This window comes from Sturnus vulgaris, chromosome 6 (genome assembly GCF_052056855.1).
Source record: "Sturnus vulgaris isolate bStuVul1 chromosome 6, bStuVul1.hap1, whole genome shotgun sequence".
Lineage (NCBI taxonomy): Eukaryota > Metazoa > Chordata > Aves > Passeriformes > Sturnidae > Sturnus > Sturnus vulgaris.
The window spans coordinates 9,862,061-9,874,692 of NC_142248.1; the positions used below are offsets into that span (position 1 = coordinate 9,862,061).

General features: G+C 47.7%; 1 protein-coding gene and 1 long non-coding RNA gene across 4 annotated transcripts in view; one reads left to right on the plus strand and one right to left on the minus strand.

The window, feature by feature from the left end:
• The first annotated feature begins 4 nt into the window (after nt 1-4).
• Nucleotides 5-4,804, plus strand: LOC148223308 (uncharacterized). Its single transcript, XR_015804423.1, has 2 exons — nt 5-144; nt 4,614-4,804. It is a non-coding gene; the product is annotated as an uncharacterized LOC148223308 (long non-coding RNA).
• The window catches only part of CREB3L1 (cAMP responsive element binding protein 3 like 1), a 45,002-nt gene continuing 36,939 nt past the window's right edge, over nt 4,570-12,632 (minus strand). For 2 of the 3 annotated variants that reach the window (XM_014881954.2, XM_014881953.2), the window contains exons 9-12: nt 12,077-12,176; nt 7,950-8,070; nt 7,255-7,498; nt 4,570-6,858 (exon numbers count right to left, since the gene is read on the minus strand). In XM_014881954.2, the coding sequence (XP_014737440.1) occupies nt 6,822-6,858; nt 7,255-7,498; nt 7,950-8,070; nt 12,077-12,176 (502 nt within the window). In that variant the 3' untranslated portion in view covers nt 4,570-6,821. The remainder of the gene's footprint in view (nt 6,859-7,254; nt 7,499-7,949; nt 8,071-12,076; nt 12,177-12,632) is intronic. The other variant, XM_014881955.2, reaches the window with a different exon arrangement.

The following is a 12,632-nucleotide window of genomic DNA, read 5'->3' on the forward strand; positions in this document are numbered from 1 at the left end:
CAGCGTTCGCTGGAGGAGCACAGCCCAGGGATAGCGATGCTTGCAAGTGAGAGAAAAAGAGCTTGGATTGCCTTCTGCGAGGTCCCTCTGGAGCGTCCGTCACTGTCCCCGGCAGCAGCAGCTGAGCGGGAGCAGCACGGAAAGGTAGGCAGCAAGGAAAGTGCCTGTGCACAAAGCCTGGAGCAGCTCTCACAAGACAAAGCAGAAAGTGAGCATGAGTGTGTGCTGTGTGCATGGGGAGGGGGCTGCGGGGAGCTGCATCCAGTAGGCAGCCTGGTGTCACCTTAGAGACACTTGAAACTGGCACTTAACTCTTCAGAGTCTGGGATGGCAGAGAAGGGTGACAACTCAGCTGCCCCTCTCTGCCCACAGTCCAGCTAGCACCTGCCTGCCTGCAAGGGCTGCTCAGGAAGCTGCTTTTCATAACCAGACCTGCTGTCAGGTGAAGTCAGGTAGCCTAGAAAACTGCATGACAGCAGCAGCCCCAGCAAAGAGCAAAGCAAAGTTCCTGCTTTTGTGTCCAATCATCCAACATGGATGACATCTGTCCAGGGACAGGGTCCCCCGTTGTGGACAGTGATACCCATCTGAGCAGAGGTATTGCTGTAGCATGGCCTCTGTCCTTCCAGCTGGCTCACTCAGTTCCTTGCCACCAAGGAGGCCACATTATTCCCGGTTTTTCCTTATTCAAGTCAATTTTTCTCCAGATGTAGCATCCAGAGGTAGAAACGACCTTCTGTTCTCTGCCCACATCCATCAGAAAAGTTGCATCATTTATTTGCCTGAGCTACGACTGGACTTTGTGCCCCCAATCCCAGCCCACCCTAGGGCTGCAGATGTCAGCTGGGGCAAGAGATCCCTACAAAGCTCCCATATGTGCCTGATTTCTTTTGTCCCAGATTTCACATGCTGTGCCTTTACCTGCTAGGCCCTGGAAAATTCAAACTTCGTGTCTATAAGAGCCATTCCCTGTGTCATGGCAAGGTCCTATAATCATATATTGCACAAAGAGCACATTGCAGCCACCTGTAATCGCAGTGTTTTCCCTTGAAAGTCTGGCATGATGGGAGCAGGAACCTGTCCTTAACCTGCTCTGGCTGTTGTATCACCTTGGGAGTCACCAGGAGCATCTCATCCCTCTTGCCAGCACTCTCCATCACCTCCACATGGCCCTGTGGCACCTCTACCGCAGGGTGCTGTGGACCAGCACAGTTCCCATGCCACTTTGGACCCCAACCTAGGAAACAGCAGGGACTGAGGAACTGCTGTGGCTTTTCCTGGTAACCACAACCCACTGGCAGCTCCAGTTCAAGTTACCAAACCTTTGTCTCGCCCTAAAAGTCACAATGACATCTCTGGCTGCACCTCCTGGGGGATTTGTTTCTCTCAGGGGCACAACAGCCCCCAAGCCCACTCCTCCACGGAATCGTGACTGGCAGGGAGCCCCACACCCTCCTCGCTGTGTGACTCAGCCCCTCCAGCCCCCACAGGGGTTTTGTTCTCCTTGAAAGCTGGAGTGCTGCTGGGTGAGCCCTCCCCCAGCAGCACTGTGCACAAGCACAGCTGGCCCGGGGAAGCAGCTTCACCCTCACTTGCGGGGACAGAGACCTGCCTGGGAGCTTGCCAGTACTCCCTGCATGGGTGCATGGCCTTGCTCCATGTCCTCCTGCTGCCCACAGAGGCTGGGAGCAGGCTGTGAAAAGGGAGAAGCAGCGGGTGCCTAGTGGCATCTGTTCTTCTCACCACCCACAGTGAGATGCTTCTCTTTCTGCCCTGGCTGGACAGTGGATGCCTCCTTCATTCCCAAGGGGAATCTGATCCTGCTCCACAGAAATCCCCTCTGTAGGGAGGAGCTGCCAACAGAGGATTTCTACCTTTATACCCACATGCCAGATCGTATAGCTGTCACACAGGCAGGGTGGGCCAGATTTTGTTTGTCTGGAGGAGTCATCACAGAATATGCCTGCGTGAGGGGATGTAATGGATTGCAAAGGCTTCTGCATCTCTCTCTGCCCACCTGATTCTGCTGGATGTTTCATGTTTCTGTCATGAATGGGGTCACCCTTCTCTTGGAGCTCCCTGAGGACTTGGCAGGAGCAGGCAGATGCTGCCTGAGGATGATGAGGCTGGACAGTAGGATTGGGTCAGTCCTGTCCTCCTGGCACCCTTCAGTTGAGCCTGGTCACCTGCTTACCTGGTGCTTACCTGTGAATCCGGGGGACACACAGGAGTGTGCCTCTCCTGTGCCCTGTAGGGATTTCCTTCTGTGTGGGCATGTGTATGCAAAGGCATATTGGTATTTACCAATACAGACTCCATCCTTGTTTTTGCAGGCATAGGTGGGACACGAGCTTTCTAGGAAGCAACATTTCTACTGAGTAAAGCTCTGTGAAGGTACAGTTGCCTTGCTGGGGCACAAGAAGAACTTTCACCCTGGTCACCTCTAAGCCCCATTTCAGCCACTAGATTAGAAAATCAACACAGATTTGTTGAGGCAGGCCAGGTCAGTGTCCATCCAGGTGCTATCACTGTTAACAAGCCCTCCAGCACCTGGGGGGTGTGTGTGGGGGTGCAGCTGCCCCATTTTCCCCAGAAGGTGTCCAAAAGCCCAGGCTTCTTGCCTGGTAGCGGGACCAAAACCTGTTTATCCCATGATGGATATGTCAAACAACTGCTAGCACACTCCCAAAAGGGAACAGCAAGAGGGATCATGCCAGGCTTGGAGAGCATGGATACTCTCCTGAGAACCCTAACAGCACGTGTCCTTCTGTAACAAATAAAACATACCCACGAGGTTGCTGCCATGCACTGCCAGTAACCCTCTTGGCAGCAGAAAGCCACAAAACCGAAGTATATTCTCTTTTTTTGTTGTTTTTAATTGGCCTGGTAACAGAACAATCAGGAATAATTTGTCTCTGAAAAACAAAGTCCATGTTCTGTTAGCATTTTTTTGTTCAGGGCTTGTATGAATTGACAGTGCAGAGGCTTCTGAGAAATGTGACCCTGAATGGGCAGAAGCCCAGCTTGTTGTGGCAGAGCTCAGCTGGGGCATTTTGAGCAGACCAAGCACAGCTGAGTGAGGCTGAAGGTGACTTGTAAAGAGGGTGACTCTTGCTTTGCTAATTCTCTCAATCTGCTCTAATTAGTTGCTGTAGCCAACTTGGTAGGTGTGATTGGCTGGTGCATTTTGGGAGGCATAGCAGGGATCAAAAGATCCAAATGTGCCTGCTTTAAGCAGCTCAGAGATATCTGGTAGACTGCAGAATTAGGAGGATTTGTCAAGATGAAGGGAAATTTTCTCCTGATGGAAGAGTTCTGATTGGTCTGGCCAAAATCTCCCAATTGGCAATTCCCAAAGAGCTGTGTGAAGTTTCACAGGGCTGAGCTCTTCCTTTGGATGAAATCTGATGAGTGCAGGGAGCAGCCCCACCCCATAGTAGAGGAATGCAGGGTTAGGAAGCTGCTTTTGCATGAGATGCTCCAGGGAAAACATCATATTCTCAACTCACAACTAGTTCTGGCCTGGAAGAAACTGCAGGGCAAGGTCAGACAATTCCTAGCATTGGTGGGTGGGCAGGGGAAGGGAGCTCTGCATCTGTCTGCAAAACCATGTCAGACTAACCTGCCATGGATTGCACATCAAACTCCCCCTTGGCAGTACAGACCTGGCTCAGAAGAGAGAGCTCCTGTCTCCCAGGGGCTGTTCAATGCCAGTTCAATCAAAACAGTGAGACAACAGCTTTATTCCTCTCCACAGAGAAATTATAATCTGCAGAAAGAGACCTTTGTAAGCCCTAAGCCTCACATTTTGCTGTGGCACAGTCCTGCTGTACCAGCCCACCCAGAGGTGGGAGATAAAGACACCTTATAGCATCTCTGAAAGGATCTCCTTGCTTAGGCTGCCTTCCAGACATGGAAGGCTGACTGTAAGGAGTTGCTTCAATGGTCAAATTCTAATGAGCCTACTTGAAGCGTGCTAGAAAATGAAAATTTGTTTTCTAGATCCCCTGTTGCATTGTGTTTCATACAAAATCAGGACAAAACCTATCAGTTTTCTCAGATGTAAATGGACTGTCAGAGGTACAGGCTGACAGACAGCCAGGACCCATGTTGTTGCCCATTTGAGTGCAGTTGCTCTGCTTTTACAGTTAATGAAAAGGCTTAGGTCTTTTTTCAGACAGGACAGGACCATCATGCTATGAACTATGTCTTTGTTGTACAGACCCCTGCACAGCCTCTTCATTGAAGTAGCTCTTTGCTCCTCATATAGTTTCTTCCATGATCTTCCTCCTTCCAAGAAGATGATGGTGGTATTTCGATGGGGGAGAAGAAACTGAGGTAGAAAGAGTTCTGACTTGTTCAGAACTGCAAAAGAAATGACAGTGACAGTGCCACTGGAAATAAAACATGCCAGTTTGTTTTTAGCCCCTGACATGGAGCATGAAGTCCCAGTACTGAACCGATTTTGCACGTGGCCAGGGAATGGGAGACGGAGCAGGAGGTGAGGAGTTGTGCATGTGGGCTGGCGTGACAGCCATGCCTCAATGAAAGCACCTGTCAACCCAGGGCTGATGCTGCATCTTTTTATTTTATTTTTATTTTGCTTCATAAAGCAAATGCAGAGCAAGTGATAGAAGGAGAAGAAAGGGTGGCTTGAAAACAAAACAAAACAAAAACCACAAGAAAACTAAGAGGGAAGAAGCAGCTGCTGGAGTATAAGTGGAAAGTGAGCTGCTACAAGAAAGAAGTTCAGAGATGCCAAGCCCGCACTAATTCTTAATAAAATACAATACTGAAAACAGGATCTGAGAGTCTCCAAAATACAATATCTTAAGGGATCGGCAATAATACAAAATAAGTTTCATTATGTACAAACGAGTTCTGCTCTTGATCTCTGTACAACGGTGGGAGTGGGAGGCATGGGGACATACTCAGTGGAAGTGTTGGGGTGGAGGAGGGTGTGCTTGGACCCGGCAGTGGTTCTTTGTGCTGGGGTGGAGGATGGGGAATTCAGTGGTATCTGGTGACCAGTGGGTCCCGTGGGGAGAGCAGAGCAATGCTGAAAGCCTTCCTCTTCATCACCCCACTGGCCATGGGTGCACGATTGCAGCCAGCTGTGTCCAAATTTTCCTAAATGACTTGGAGGGGCAAAACCAATTTTCAATAGGGAGAAAAGAAGGATGTGAGGGCCCTTCCCTCACCTCTCTCAGTCCTTGAGCAAGAGCCATCCCATCCTTCCTCTACAGGGAGCCTTCTCCACTCCCAGCCTGGGGGAAGGGGAGAGGCTGGGGCAGTGCAGAGTGAGTCCAGGGTGCTTGATGAGAAACAAGCAGAATTGGAGCCTGCTGTGAGACCTGGCAGAGTGCACAGGGACTTCCGTGTTACACATGGGGCAAATTGCCACATCCCAGATCTCCAACACTCATGTCCCACATTGTCCTTCCATCAAATGGCAGCTGAGGGAATGGAGTGAGGAGACACTTCTGCCTTTTTGCAGGACTTTTGCTGGAGAGGAAGAAGGGTCAGAAATGGGTGTCTGGGTGCTAAAGAGGATGGCATAGGCTTGAGACGATGTCACTTCAACACCAAACTTGGCAAGTCTGGCCTGAGAGGTGGTATGGCTTGAGTTTGCTATCTTTGCTGTCAGCATTTAGAAAGAAGAGGTCTAAAACTCTCTTTGGTGATCCTGGCCAATTCCAACATACCACCTCTTTCCTGATAGATGTGCCTGTCTCCAGAAATGCCAGTACGTCCTCAGTGGCTTTCACAACACTATTGTGCACACAGAGGATGTGAGGGGAATGATGGCTAATCTGACAGCCCTCCAATGGGTTGTAGAGCTCTCCTTGGTGGTTCCTATGAAGACCCCATTAAGCATGAAGCAGAATCAGGGAAGGAGAGCTGGGATGGGGGTTGGGTTATGGGAATGTGTTTTTCTTACTCACTCTCAAAGGGGAGGCCAGTAGAATGGAAAATGAGAAGACCACTGACCTGGTTAGCACTGCACTGTAGGGCCCAAGCTGGGAACAGAAAGAAAAATACAACCCCTGCCAAAACAGGGGTGCTAAGGATGGGGAGAAGTGGGTTGTGAGGGAAAGTTGTTCTCTCTTTCAGAGCTCTGGTTACCCAGAAGCTGCTGGCTAATGTTTATGGTGATTTATCTGTCTGGGATCTCTCTCCCCCACTCCGTTTGTGTGCAGATCTTTGCAGATAGTTGGTGTTGAAGTTATGTAGGCATGTCCATCAAGAGAAAACTAGAGCAAGGAAGAACTAGGTTTTCTCTCAATGGAAGCAGAAATATACTAACATATGGAGGGCAAGGAATGAGCTCAAACTCTCCAGAGCCATCTCTCCAGCACCAGCATCACCCACTCCTAAAACCCTCAGGCAGGACAGCAAATCCAGCACTTTCTCTCTCCTTCAGGTGCATCTGATATAGCCAAGGGGTACACATGTGGGGACAGCCCCCTTGGTCTGGAGGCTTTGGGGAGTGAGCTGAATAGTTTGTGGGCTTCCCCTGATCTCCCTCCTCTCCAAGGTGAGCCCATATCCATAGGGTAGTGCTCATTTTAGCAGGAGGTAAGGCCAGAGAAAAGGGAGTCTCAGGGCTTCTCCAGACACTTATCACTGGTTCTGGCAGTCCTGTGACTCCCCTCAGAGAGATCAGCACTAATGGGGACAATGGGGAAGGGGAGGAGCTGAACCCAAGGCCAGTTTAGGGGTGTCTAAATGCAGTGTCCTCTCCTGCCAAGTCCCCTCAGTTGCTTGGTGAGGAGGGAATCCTGCAATCAGACAGATGAGGCCTTGAGGTCCAGCAGCTGCTACAAGAATTCAGTTGTCTCACTGGAGCTTGTCTCCCTAAGGAAAAGAAAAGACAAGGCATCAGTCAAGGTTCATTGTAGCCTCTTATGCAAATTCACCTCTCCGTGTGCCCAGCTAGTTTGCTCTGACCAGGATGAACTCCTTCCCCAGGGCACTAAATGGAACACAAACCTGAGACCACGTGAGTCATCCAGCCCTCCACATCTTTATGCAAGTGGGACACTGCTTTATGGACAAACTTTTGCTCTAGAAAATGAACTTGTTCTTATGCTCCCTGCCAGCACTGGCCTCCTCCAGCCACTGCTCTTAGCTGACTGCCTGTCTCGGGCAGCTCAGCTGTCCTTAGCTTGTAGCAGAGGACAGACACGCCTGCTGCTTTCCCCCAGACACCATGCTGTGTTTTGGGCTCAGAAGGTGGTGGCACCTGCTTACCTCTCACGGAACTGCTCTTTGAGGTGGCTGAGAGTTGGGTCTGTTCGGTTCTGGTCAGGATCCCCCTGTGTTTTGCTCAAATATTTAGCCGTCTCATGTGTCCTGGCCAGATGAGGCCTTCCCTCCTCAGACTGCCTTTTTTTGGCCTCCCACCCCTCAGGATGGTCCATGGTTAGGAAGGAGCTATAGCTCTCTTCTAAGGAGCCAGCACCCTCATCATAGAAAAGGAGGCTCCGTGACTGAACTGGAAAAAAGGAGAGCATTGGTTAACAATGAAGACAAGGTCTCTTGCAATGGGTGTGGGTCATGATGGCGGTTTCAGCACATGCTCACCCAGCCTTGTCCATGTGTAACTGTGCAAGATACCCTCCTCCCCCCAGCTTCATGCAGCAAATGCTCCCCTGGACACATAGCCTCTTCAGAAGACAACCAGTCTCTCCTGGGACTTTCCCCTCATGTTCCTTCCTTTGACGCTTGTCATGTTTTGGGACAAAGGTTAACACAGAATGACAGCAGGCCCAACAAGGAGCTGTTATGGAATTTGTACCACCAACAGATTAGGAGTCTTCCCTTGCCACAGTCCCAGCATATGAGGTAGGCACAGAGGTGAGGATGCTATGCCTGACCAGGGAGTGTTGAGAGAAGAGCTAGAAATGGTTTGACAAGTTGAAATGAAGGAACCACGTTAGACTCACTCTTACTAGTTGTGTAAATGTCTGGTGCTGGTGTTGCTTTCACTGTCTGTGATGCTGAAGAGAATTCAGGGAGACAGGGCATCAGGGATCCCAGGATGAGAACGAAGCAGAGTGCCAGCACCTAGAAAGGAGACCAGCACAGAGTCAGTGCCACTAGCCATGAAGAAACACTCCCCCCACAGTACAACACCATGAGGCTGTGTAAGAAGATCTGGTCAGAGTGACAGCTGGATACCTGTGGTCCCCCAGACAGGGAAGGGGCTTGCTGTGCTAATCTCTGTTGCAAATTCAAGAAGGGAAGTCAGAAACTTCCTCTTGTTTCTTTATTTGGAGTATTTCTGGTTCAATTGTGAGAATTTGCCTGTCCTATTGAGGAGAGATAGTGGAAGGCACAGCTGAGAAATTGAAAAAAAAGGGAGACTCAACAGAAGGAACGAACTCTGCCTTGACCAAAGGGAACCTGACTATTGGCTTAGCAGGAGCTCTTGTGGGCTGTAAAGAAAACAAGCCCGCTGGGAGAAATCTGTGAGGTACTTTACACAGAGCAAAGTGAAGCTACTATCCATGCAAGGACAGAAATGAGAGCAGAACTGCAGTTGCCTAATACCTGATAGCAAAGATGCAGGATTCTAGGAAAGGGTTAAATTTATGCTTGACATGTAGATTTGCAGGACCATGTCAGTGCCTTCTGCTATCAGGCAGACCAGTCAGAGCTCCTAGGCAGTGATTACAGGAGAAAGGTATGTGAAATCTCCCCTGAAATCCCCCTCAGGTAGGTCTGGAGCTATCTGGAAATTCTGCCATAACAGTAAAGCTTCAGAGCGAAATGCCAGTGCTGATCATAAGGGACTCTATAGAGCTTAGGGAACTGCCAGTACAGAGCAAGAAGGGACACATGGGAAATGGTACAGAGCCAAATTATTGAACACTCATGCACCATGCATGGTCTGTAATTACCTGCTGCCAGCCCAGTGCTCAGACTGAGCGGCCAATGAGGCAAAGCATCTGCTAATGATTCCTAGAACTTATGTAAAAACTAGCAAATTTGACCTGGGTGGATGCCTGTAGGGACAGCCAGCAATTGCTTGACTGCTTTTCAGAAGTCACCTATTTTGGAATACCTGTGCCTAAGTAATGCACAGAAGCTGGTACATCAAGGTAATTTTGACCACCAGTGGATTCCTGGAGATGTGAAGGATGAAATAGTAACATGGGGATACTGTGTTATGTAAAGAAGGGTTTTAATTATCCAGACTCGTCATGGCCGGTTTTAAAGTAAGGACATTAAATGAAGGCAGCATGGATGCTGTCTAAGCATGTCACATCAGGCACATGAAGAATTTAGAATCCTTATTCGACAAAAACAGAGGAAAAAATAAATTCTGAATGAATGTTGCTTGGAATTCCCACAGCCAAACACACAATTTGGAGAAAAGGGAGGCAGCCCTGTAAAGTCTGTTCTTTCCTTCTAAAACAAACCAGGCTTTTTGGGCTGAGAAAGAGCAGTATACTTAACATCTTGCTTTAAAATGGCTTTCAGCTGGGGTTTTGCAAAGCAGCACTGTTTTTAGTCTGTTTTGTTTCAGGTTAATTCTGATGCTCTGATTCACTTATTTTTCAAACTCTATACTTCATAACAATATCTTTTGGCTTGATTCTGAGTAACATCTATGTCACAGCTTTTGACCATCTCATTATTTGACCTCTTAAAATTGAGGAAAATTAAGCTAGAGAAAACTACTGCAAAACCATTTGGAAAGGTGGAGGCAAAATTAATTAAAAAAAAAAAGACATACTGAGAGTGTATTTATCAAAGGGTTCACTGTCAAACTGTGAGGAAGTAGCAGATGGAGTAGCAGAGAGATCTGTTACAGATCTGGCAAGATTCAGCATTTTTAAGCTTGACTTAAATGATGGACTGTATCAAATCTGCAGATGGGAGAGACTACAAGCAGACTGGCTTTTGGTCAGTATTCAAATTTGGAATGATGTTGACCATGGGAAGAAGTGGTCCAAGAGAACAGTGGGAAGACCTGTACAGACAAATGTGGAGACATGCTGAGAGCTCTGAGGTGGCAGGACATCAGGGGCTTCGTGTTTCAGCTGCTCTACAGAAGAGGCTTTGGGAGTTAAATGGATACATAAGATGGGTCCAGGTCAGTGTCACTTTCCAAAGGGCAAATCTCAGCCCAAGCATTACGAACAGGCTTTCTGGCTGGATTTGTACTGACCTTCAGGTGGAACACTATGCCCAGCTTTGGGCCCTATACTTCCAAGAAGATGCAGGGCCATTGGAGAAAGTCTGGAAGATAGCTCTGGGAACAAGCAGTGATTCAGTAACTCAGCCTTTGAGGGAAGACTGAAAAAATCATGGTGATTTAACAGACCAGACTGAAGGGAGTTGCTCAAAACCAGGAGTTTTTAAATGTAAAATGCTGCTGCACAAAGGGAGAATAAACAAATCTTGCTTACAATGGGCAGAAGCAGTTCTAATAGGCTTAAGCTGCTGCAAGGAAGATAGAGACGAGATAGCAAGAAAGTTTTATCTGGGAAAGATAACACAGCACTGGAATGGTTTGCCTGAGGAGGCTGAGGACTGCTCACCACTGGAGGCCTTCAAGAAGTGGCAGTACAAATATCCAGCAGCAATGACACAGGGCTAAAAAGTGTAGCCTGCTCCACTCTCATGCTGCAAGACACAATGATTCTACATATCTGTCATGATAAGGAATGCTGTATTTGAAAATGGAAAATGAGAACTCAGAGGCTTATGAAAGGAACTGGTCAAAGATAGAAGAGCAAATTACAAATTCTTGAAATGCTTCAAAGCTAGGAAATCTGAGAGAGTGGGTGAGTGGGCTGGGATGCCTGCAACAAAGGAAGCGGCAAGGAGACATAAGACATTGTTGGGAAGCTAAATTAGATATTTTATCAGCCTGTAGCACAGGGGATGTCCAGAATGTACCTCTTCTAGACTTGTTTATTCCAGGTAGTAGCATTGAAGAATTGCTGAAGCCAGGGGTGCTCTGATGAGCTGCTACATTAAGGAGCAATGAGTCACTGGGCTCAGCTGGGTCACACCCAAATATGTGGAAAGAACTTGGGAATGAATATAGAGAGCAGGGGAAAAAAAAAACAGTCATTAAAATCTGGTCTGACATGGGGGCAGCAAAGAGTAGCAAAAGAGCAGATTTTGAAAGGAGGAAGTGCTTGAAATTACATAGCAGGGGCTCTGGAACCAAGGAAACTCATTGAACCAGGACCAAAAAACAATCCCTCAGGACACTGAGGGTGCTGAGAAAGTGGGACAAGTACCTCACCATCTGTTTGCATTTTGTGACTGCTAACAGTACAGAAGTGATAACCAGATATAGATAACTCTGACAAATTTGTCACGAGCAGCTACTACGACAATCCTGCAAAGACATCACAAGGGTGAAGATTATATTTTTACTGTGGATCAGAAACTTTCCCCCAGGAAAAAAAATGAGATGAAGAATAAGAAATTGACTCTATTTATGGCTACACACTGGCATGCCCTAAAACTCCTCAATGAAGCCAATATTTATTAACCATGATCCTCCACTATAAAGCAAACAGGGATTACCAAAACAGACAACCACGAATTATTATGGTTAGTCAAAAGGACAAAGAGAATTCCAGCTGGATTTAAAAAGGCTATGTGCAGGCATAGCAAGAACAGATGCCATTTCTTGCTGATAAACACAAGGTAATGCCCATTGGGATGAATACTTGGAGTGTTCATCTGCCCTGCTGAGTTAAACATTAAGCATTACCAGCTCAGCAAAAGAAAACTCTGCCCATTATGATGGAAGCTCATTGAAGATTTTTGCTGAATGGCTAATAGCTAATGAAAAGCAAACAAAGTGCTTTTTTGCCCAAAGAAGAAGGCAGGAATGAAAATGCAGGAATGATTCTAATGTTGTTGCATAAACAACTGATGTATTTACGACACAAGGCCAAGCTCTGGTGACTATAACACAAAAGGAAAGAGCAGATGTAACTGACAACAGAGCTGGGCAGCAGGAAAGAGGGCAGAGACAGGCAATCAACAAAGCTGTCTGGAGAAGCATGGCCAATAAGGAAGATGGAAATGAAGCTTATACCATTAGACAGGTCCCAGTCTGCGTGGAAGCCATTTTATAAGGTCTGGAGACTTTCCCAGCTACCAGAGCCTGAAGCTTCTGTAACTGCTGGAGCAGAGTCCTGTGATAGGAAACAATGCATATCAAAACTTAATAAGGAGGTAGAAGCCAGTAAGTGAGCCAAGAATACCACTACCCACTTCATATTGTACCTTGATTTTCCCTTCTTGTGAAAACAAGTATCTCCCCTTTGCTGTATATTGCTTAAGTTCTCTGACCAAACAGGCTTAGGAAACAAGCAACAAAAAAGGGTCTTATCAGTGGTCCTCCACCACCTTCACTGCATCTATCCACTATTATGAATGACCCATTCATTTAGGACTCCTGGGTGCCTGAAAGCCCAGCCAGTCAATTCCCAGAGCAGTGGAGAGCCAGCATACCATGAAAACCAAGCTCTGGCATGGAGGCTGAACTTTGTAGACAGGTCAGACCTTTAGCACAGGCTTGCCTGTTCCCACTTCACTCAGAGGCACATACCCTGAAGCTCAACCTGTGCCCCAAACTGTGGTAGAGAGAG